General features: G+C 36.4%; 1 protein-coding gene across 1 annotated transcript in view; it reads left to right on the top strand.

Annotated features, from left to right (window-relative positions):
* Positions 1 to 766: 766 nt before the first annotated feature.
* The window catches only part of LOC111640393 (probable glutamate receptor), a 17,988-nt gene continuing 11,104 nt past the window's right edge, over positions 767 to 7,650 (top strand). The window contains exons 1-2 of the mRNA XM_023386404.1: positions 767 to 1,210; positions 1,421 to 1,742. Of these exons, the coding sequence (XP_023242172.1) occupies positions 767 to 1,210; positions 1,421 to 1,742 (766 nt within the window). The remainder of the gene's footprint in view (positions 1,211 to 1,420; positions 1,743 to 7,650) is intronic.

Raw genomic sequence — 7,650 nt, 5'->3', positions numbered from 1 at the left:
TCGTCGTTAAAATAACATTGTCAGAAAAAAGGATCATATAATTCACCCTCCTGATATAAGTTACGATCGATATATCGATCGCAACTTATAACTTTCATCGTTAATATAAACATTCAACCCTCGAACAATGACATTCCTCTGCTGCAAGACAAAAAGTTTATAGTTAAAGTCCGAATTCGTCATTTTGTTTTGGTCCAGGGAACAACTTTAACCTCCACACCTGCAGGACCAACTCTACCTCACACAATAGAAGATCACCTGACTAATTTACCCTATCCGAAGCTATAAAAGCGACTTCTTTCCCCCTCCTCGGGGGAGTCTCACATCAACGGTCGGAAAGGATTACGTCTCCGAAAATTTTTACTTTGTGCGTCGAACTCTGTGCCTACGTTGAATCTACTAGAAGTATGAAAAAAATAATGTAAACTTTCTCTCCGCGAGTTAGGAGCTTGCGAACTAAATTCATTTCCCCAGATGTTAGATTTTGTATTTTTTAATTTTTTTCTTTTCGTTAATCTAATAAATTGTTGTTTCATTGTTAAATGGTGTCCTTTTACTCGTATATCGCCTACGCCTCGTCGACGACCCTTTCACCTCCTCCACTCGACCTGACAGAAAGAATCCCGACCCTTCGGGACCGCATTCGAAATTTATCCATCTTGACAAGTGAGCAGGTTTAACGACCTGTAGCCGAAAAGGGTGAGTCGACGGTTCCCGACCTCCTTGGCGGTTCACAATTGAGTGCCTTGTATACAGTAAAGTAAAGATGTACGGAGATTTTTTTATTGATTCAGAGATGGAGAATATAGTATATGAAGATGTTTCTTCGGAAGAAGAATGTGACTTTGTAGAAGATAGATTAGAGAACACAGATAGCGAGCAAGAGGAAGACGAAGTTATATTAGAAGTCTGCACACCTACAGTTGACTCATCATCTCAAGTTGAAGCCTCGTCATCACAAATAAATGAGCATTGTTCTTTCCTAGCTCTCGATGGGACCAGATGGAGTATGTGGGAATATCTTGCAACAAAGACAAGAAGAGAGAACTTGATTTATTTTAAACCTGGTCCTATTGGTAAGGCCACAAACGCGAGGTCTACTTTTGAATGTTGGAATCCCTTCGTAACAGATGACATTTTAGATACCATAGTCATACATACGAACCAACAAATAGAAAAAGTGCAATCGCATTACAGAAGAGAACGTGATGCAAGTACTGTACAACAGATCTGCAGGAAATAAAAGCTCAAATCGGTTTATTGTACCTCGCTGCGTATAAAAAAGTTAATTGCTGTCACGTGAACGAAATGTAGACAATAGACGGTACAGGATTCGAAATCGCAAGAATGGCCATGTCGGAGAGACATTTCCGCTGTTTGTTAGCAAATCTCCGATTTGATAACAGACGCGGGGTGAAAGACTAATTTTGATAAATTAGCAGCAGTCCGAAATTTTTTAGATGTATTTACGAATAATTGTATAAAAAATTATTATGTATCAGAATACTGTACCATAGATGAGAAACTGGAAGAGTTTACAAGGCGGTGCGGATTCCGCCAGTATATACCAAGTAAACCGAATAAATACGGTATAAAAATATTCTTGCTGGTGGACAGTAAAACGTTTTATACGCATAATTTAGAGGCTTACTGCGGAAAACAGCCAGATAAACCCTTCTCAGTATCGAATTCTGCGGACAGTATAGTGAAAAAATTAACTACACCTATAGTTAACAGCGGCCGTAATATAATTACCGATAACTGGTTCACGAGTTTCAGTTTGACTACAGATTTATTGGAAGACAGGTTAACGCTAGTTGGTACCATAAGAAAAAATAGAAAAGAAATTCCTGCAGAATTTTTAAATTTAAAAAATAGAAAAGTAAACAGTAGTAAGTTTGCATTTACTAAGGCGATCACATTGGTCTCCTATGTGCCGAAAAAAGAAAAAAAAAATGTATTGCTTTTGTCGTCATTACATCATAGTGAAGAAATTGATTAGGAAACGGGACTAGCGGCAAAGCCAGAAATAATATCCTTTTATAATAGAACTGAAGGGGGAGTAGATACCGTGGACCACTTAACCAGGAATTATAATTGCGTATGAAACACCAGACGATGGCCTATGATCATTTTTTACTTTATGTTAAATTTAGCAGTAATTAATTCCTATATTATTCACCAAGCAAACGAAAATACGTCCAAATTGAATAATAGAAGAGAATATTTGAAAGAACTGTCTATCATTGTAATGCGCGAGCATATTGATAATAGAAAATGTTGATTTGTTTTTTGAAACCGTGTCCTGTTTTATATTTGTGTAGTATATAAAATTCCGTGTACCTGCGCAAATAAAAAACATTACATAGGAGAAACAAAAAGAAAAGTAAAAACTAGACTGAAGAACACATAGCGGACCTAAAATACAATAGAATAAATTCTGCATTTTACGAACATTGTACTATAAACAACTGTAATATAGATAAAGACAACGTAGAAATACTGCATAAAGAAAAATTAACATACAACAGGAAGTTTAAAGAAACCATAGAAATCATGAAAAGTACAGACAGTATAAATAAAAACTTAAGCCTTAAAATAAACGAAAACTGGATTAATATATTATAAATAAGTTTTATTTATTTTTTATTATTTTACTGTGAAAAGCAATTTCTCCTAGAAATAAATTTTCCCATACAGATTTTGGTAAAAATCAAACCACAAGATGGCGAACGTCACACGTGGCAACAATTGAGATACCAGCGCAAAAGAAAAAATCAAAAGGGGGATGGAAGGTAAAAAGGGGGCGGAAACAGCTAAAAATTTTTTTACAGTTGTGTTGTATCAATATATGCCTAAAAGAGAAGATTTTAGAAGATTTTAACCTTTTAATTTCTAATATATACTAGTTTATTTACAAAAGATTAAAGCAAATTTTACATGTTTTTAAATTATACAAAGTTTAACCAAAAGGTACGTCTATATATCGTTTATGTACTCATTATTTTATGTAAATTCTCCACTGTAATAAGGTAAAATATATATATTGTATTTTAGTTGACTGAAGAGGAGCAAAGCCCGAAACGAGTACAAAACAATGTACCGTATCGACTCAACTAATAAAGGAATTTGATGGAAAATCTGTCATGTGTCTTTGGAACAAAACACAATACTAGTGTTTACTACGCCACAAATAGAAAATATATTTTAAATCTTTCGAAAACGATCAGAACGACGACAGCGGAAAGGGTATTTCCGTCAGTTCCTGAAGCCGGGCCTTCACATTTGTCTACGGAATGTGTTGAAGAAAAGAGAAGATGATGTGCTGAATGTAAGTCACGGAAAGATAGAAAAACGAAATATACCTGTGTAAAATGCAAAAAGTATCTATGCTTGAAACATGCAGTTCAAATATGTAAAGATTGTGTTAAATAGAAATAAGAAACCAACATTTTAACTAACAACAAATATATAACGAAGGAATTTTTTTCCTATTCTGAATGCTAAATGTTTCGAGCATAAATCCTAAAATAATAATTATGATATTATTTAGTTTTTACATATCAACCAGTAAATGTATTTTATTTTCTGTTAGCGTATTATCTTTAGAATGTTTACAAATATTATATAAAAACAAAAATAATAAGTTTCTTTGTATCTTTCTAATTAAATTTTGTTTTATAGTTTCATTTGTTTGTTTTTTTTTTAATATAAAATCCTTTAGCTACAAAAAAGAATTCCAAAAGTGAATAGTATTTTTCGGATAAATAAATAAATAAAATTGCTATTTTTCCTTAAAAATTAGGCTAAAATTGATTTGTTTTGAGGTGTCTATTTATTGCGAGTAGACGCCCTTAGGCGTATGTCACGTGACTTTTACGTTAAGTGATGATGCGAAGTACACCTTTAGGTGTGAATTGCTTAAAAATTTGATTAATTTGCGTTATATTGGAGTTTTTCAACCATCTTAGCTTTAATTTGCTCTTCTCTAGGTCGATTGATTTCGTTTAAGCCAATAAGTGTTTTGTTACCACCCCTGGCCAATAAATATTTCGGTAAATACATCCCCCTACCATTATACATACTATACTAACAATCAAATGGAAACTTCTAAAGTTTCATTGGGTATCTTCACAGACTAATCACAGACTTGTGAAAGGAAAATATTGCCGTGAAAAGTCCCACCTCCGACCTTTAAAGTGAAATGTAAACAATCACATTAAATTTGCTTTCTAAATCGATTTTTAGTTCTATATAAATAATTTAATGTACTTAGACATTAAGTTAACTAATTCGACAATATTTAGGCAATTAAATGTGCTTTTAAAACTATCTAGCAACAAATATTCCCGGGAAACTCCAACTCTCTATAGTAAGTCTATGGAAGATGTTCTTGCTGTTAATTGGCATTAAAATCTTTGTTTCTACGCCTATTACGCTATAATTGGTATTTTATATTATGAATGATTTAAGTTCAACGAATGAGAATTTTTTTCAGAACCATCTGGTCTGGACATTCCCGCAAAGAACCAATCCACGTGATTAAAGTCAGAATGTAAGCAAACGTTACAAATAGCTATCTTCTTCATTTTAGAGCCGTAATTCTGGTAATTTTACTCCTGAATGTTTCTGACAAAGCAAACATTTGTTTAAATAACGTCAATAAAAATGAAAATTAGCGAAATTAGAGCTAAAAAAGATGAAAATGGCGATTAACTAACATTTATTTACATTCTGACATTAAAAGAAGGAGTAATTCTTATCGCAGTCAATTTCCCACCAGACAATTCTGAGAAGATGCTTACTAGATCAAACGAAATAAAAAAAAACTAGAAGTTAGCTAATTAGGCCCTAAACATTATGGAATTAGATATAAAGTAGTAAATTACAACTACGCGACAATCGTATTGCGTAGCTACCATTATTCTAAATTCTAATAATCTACATTAATCTGATAAAAATACTTTTAATTATTATCTGCAATTATTATCTATTCATTTTTCATCGCTAAACAACAAAACAAAACTAAAACGAGAGCGTAAACTACATTTTAAGTAATTATAAATGAAATCGCTGCATTTAATCGCGTTACGACTTTTTTGTCGCGCAATACGCAACGCGCGACAGGAAAACACAAAAATAAATTATGATAATACAAATTGTGAAAATTAGAAAATTTTTGATAATTGCATTTTTGTAACATTCAGGTATTGACATGGATGTATTTTTTAAGTATTATTTTGTGAAGATTTTATATTATGAAGAAAATTTACAGAATCGACAACATGTAAATTGCCAAATTTTTGATGGTTCACCCATTATTTTTTCGATCGCTTCATTTCATGCAGAAAAAACATTTATAACTAAACTATCAGCAAATAATTTTGATGGATTCTATAATATTTTCAACGATGTGAATTTTTAAAATAGGTGATCGAGTTAAGCCTAACACACGACTATATCAGATAAAAAATTAAAAATAAAATTTATGTCTAAAAATCTTACAAAACTATCTATTAAATCATAAAGAATGGTCAGAGAATCAAAAGGCTTTGTACCGACAACGCAAAAGAATACTTGTCAAAAGAATTTACTAATTATCTTGGAGAAAACGGAATAAGGAGGCAGTTGACAGTCGAGCATACTTATCAACAAAACGGAATAGCCGAATGAACAAACAGAACTCTCGTTGAGATGGCGAGATGCATGATGATTCAATCCAATCAATCAATCAATTAATCAATCGTTGCTTTATTAGTACAAATTTGTACATACCTGGCCCCGCTTTTATAGCATTACCAGGTGAAATTATATACAGTAGACTCCCCTATAACGCTTAAATACGTTCCACTTTATAAGAATTTTACGTTGTAGGAATCCTTAAATACATGAGCCAATCACAGCCCGACACGTATGAAGTTTACGGACTAAGGCTGTTTGAAACGTTTTCTTCCATAAAATTAACCGATTCTAGACTAATTCGACTCAACATTTCCAAAACATGTATAATTTTTTGGAAATAATCCGTATAAACTATGCTATAAACAAAAAATTGTAGGATTACTTACCAAGTNGTCAATGCGAATTCTGGGGGTGTTTCTTAATGAGACGTTCACATGGAGGGAGCACGAAAGTTTCCTTCGTAATAAATTAACAAGAGCGAGTTCGTACCTCCTTTATTTTGCTTCTCGGCGGAATGGGGCGCGTCAGAGAAATCTACTTCAGTTGATCAATACGGTTCTCCTTCCGATGGCGGAATACGGGGCGCCTCTCCTGGACGGAGCGCAACCGTCAGTCATCAACCGGATCAAAAAGCCTATCCACATGGCCCTTAGGGCGGCTCTCGGGGTGCCACTAACTACTTCGCTGCTAGCGATGTATACGGAAGCGAACTACATTGGTTTAAAAGCACGTCTTAACTTAAGGACGATCAGACATATAGTCACGCACATATCGAGGGGCCATTTTAGCTCGCTCTATCGTATTTATTCGAAAAGGCATGGTCTGGATCACTATAGATGGCGGAGGTACCAGGAACCTTACGTGATCAGGGCGGTCTCCCATTTACGGAATCTCGGGATAGCGATTACGAACATTTATCGTCAACAGAATCTGCCGCCTTCTGTCGAGCAGATGGGCTCGTGGATAAACATTGACGTGTTCAGGACTGGGAGTATTCGTTTACCTGGCGAGGACAGGGTGACATTCGACGAGTGGATGCGCAAATACCGCGATGGGTGGGCTTTAATCGGGACAGATGGGTCGAAGTCACCCAATCGGACGTCGATGGGCGTCTTCATATCGGAGGGGCGGAGGAGTGAGTTGTGGGAACTGGACGCTCAGTGTGGGGTTTTCTGAGCGGAAGCTGCTGGTGTTTTGCGAGGGTTGGCTTTGTTTTCCCAAAACCCTAGTCCGACCATTTTATGTACAGACAGTCGTTCAGTGCTAGAGGCGTTGGCTAACGTGGGGTATACTTCGGAAGCGATCATCATCGATATTGCGGCGGCTGTCTCGTCCTTTCCTCAGCCTATTGTGATGTTATGGACTCCGGGGCACGTCGGTATTGCAATCAACGAAGACGCGGGTAAGGCAGCGAAGGGAGCGAATTTAACCGGTTCCTGGAGGGGCCCGCTGTTGCCTAAGGACATTCATCGGTCGGTATGGCAAGACACACGTAATTTGTTACGGGACCGCTGGGCTGCGGTCCATAGGAACAGGGGTAGGGAGTATCTCCGTCCTTTTCACCCGTGGCCTTATCACCACGCTTCATCGCGGCAAGCGGAAACACTCCTGGCGAAACTACGGACTGGTACGGCCCCACTCAATGACTTTCTTTATTCGCGTGGTATTGTCCCGTCCCCTAACTGTTTGTTCTGTGGGGAGGCAGAAACTACTGAACATTTCTGGCTAAGGTGTCCAGAGTATACTACGAGTCGCATGGACCTACTGAAACACTTACGACTGAATTTACAGACTGTGCGTACATTGTCTCCTCTGTATTGGCCACAGGCCGACATGTCCTCGAGGTATCATGTCTACCTTCTAGAACAGTATATTCATCGATCGGGTCGCTTTAACAACTAAGGTGGCGCTGCACGTCGGAGAAAAAGCGAATAGGCTGCAATCTCCATATAAACGAGAGAGAGAGAG

The sequence above is a fragment of the Centruroides sculpturatus genome, unplaced genomic scaffold, assembly GCF_000671375.1.
Source record: "Centruroides sculpturatus isolate CEXI.00-Female unplaced genomic scaffold, Cexi_2.0 scaffold148, whole genome shotgun sequence".
NCBI classification, from domain to species: domain Eukaryota; kingdom Metazoa; phylum Arthropoda; class Arachnida; order Scorpiones; family Buthidae; genus Centruroides; species Centruroides sculpturatus.
The sequence above is the reverse complement of the archived record's forward strand: the minus strand, read 5'-3'. Positions and strand labels throughout refer to the sequence as shown.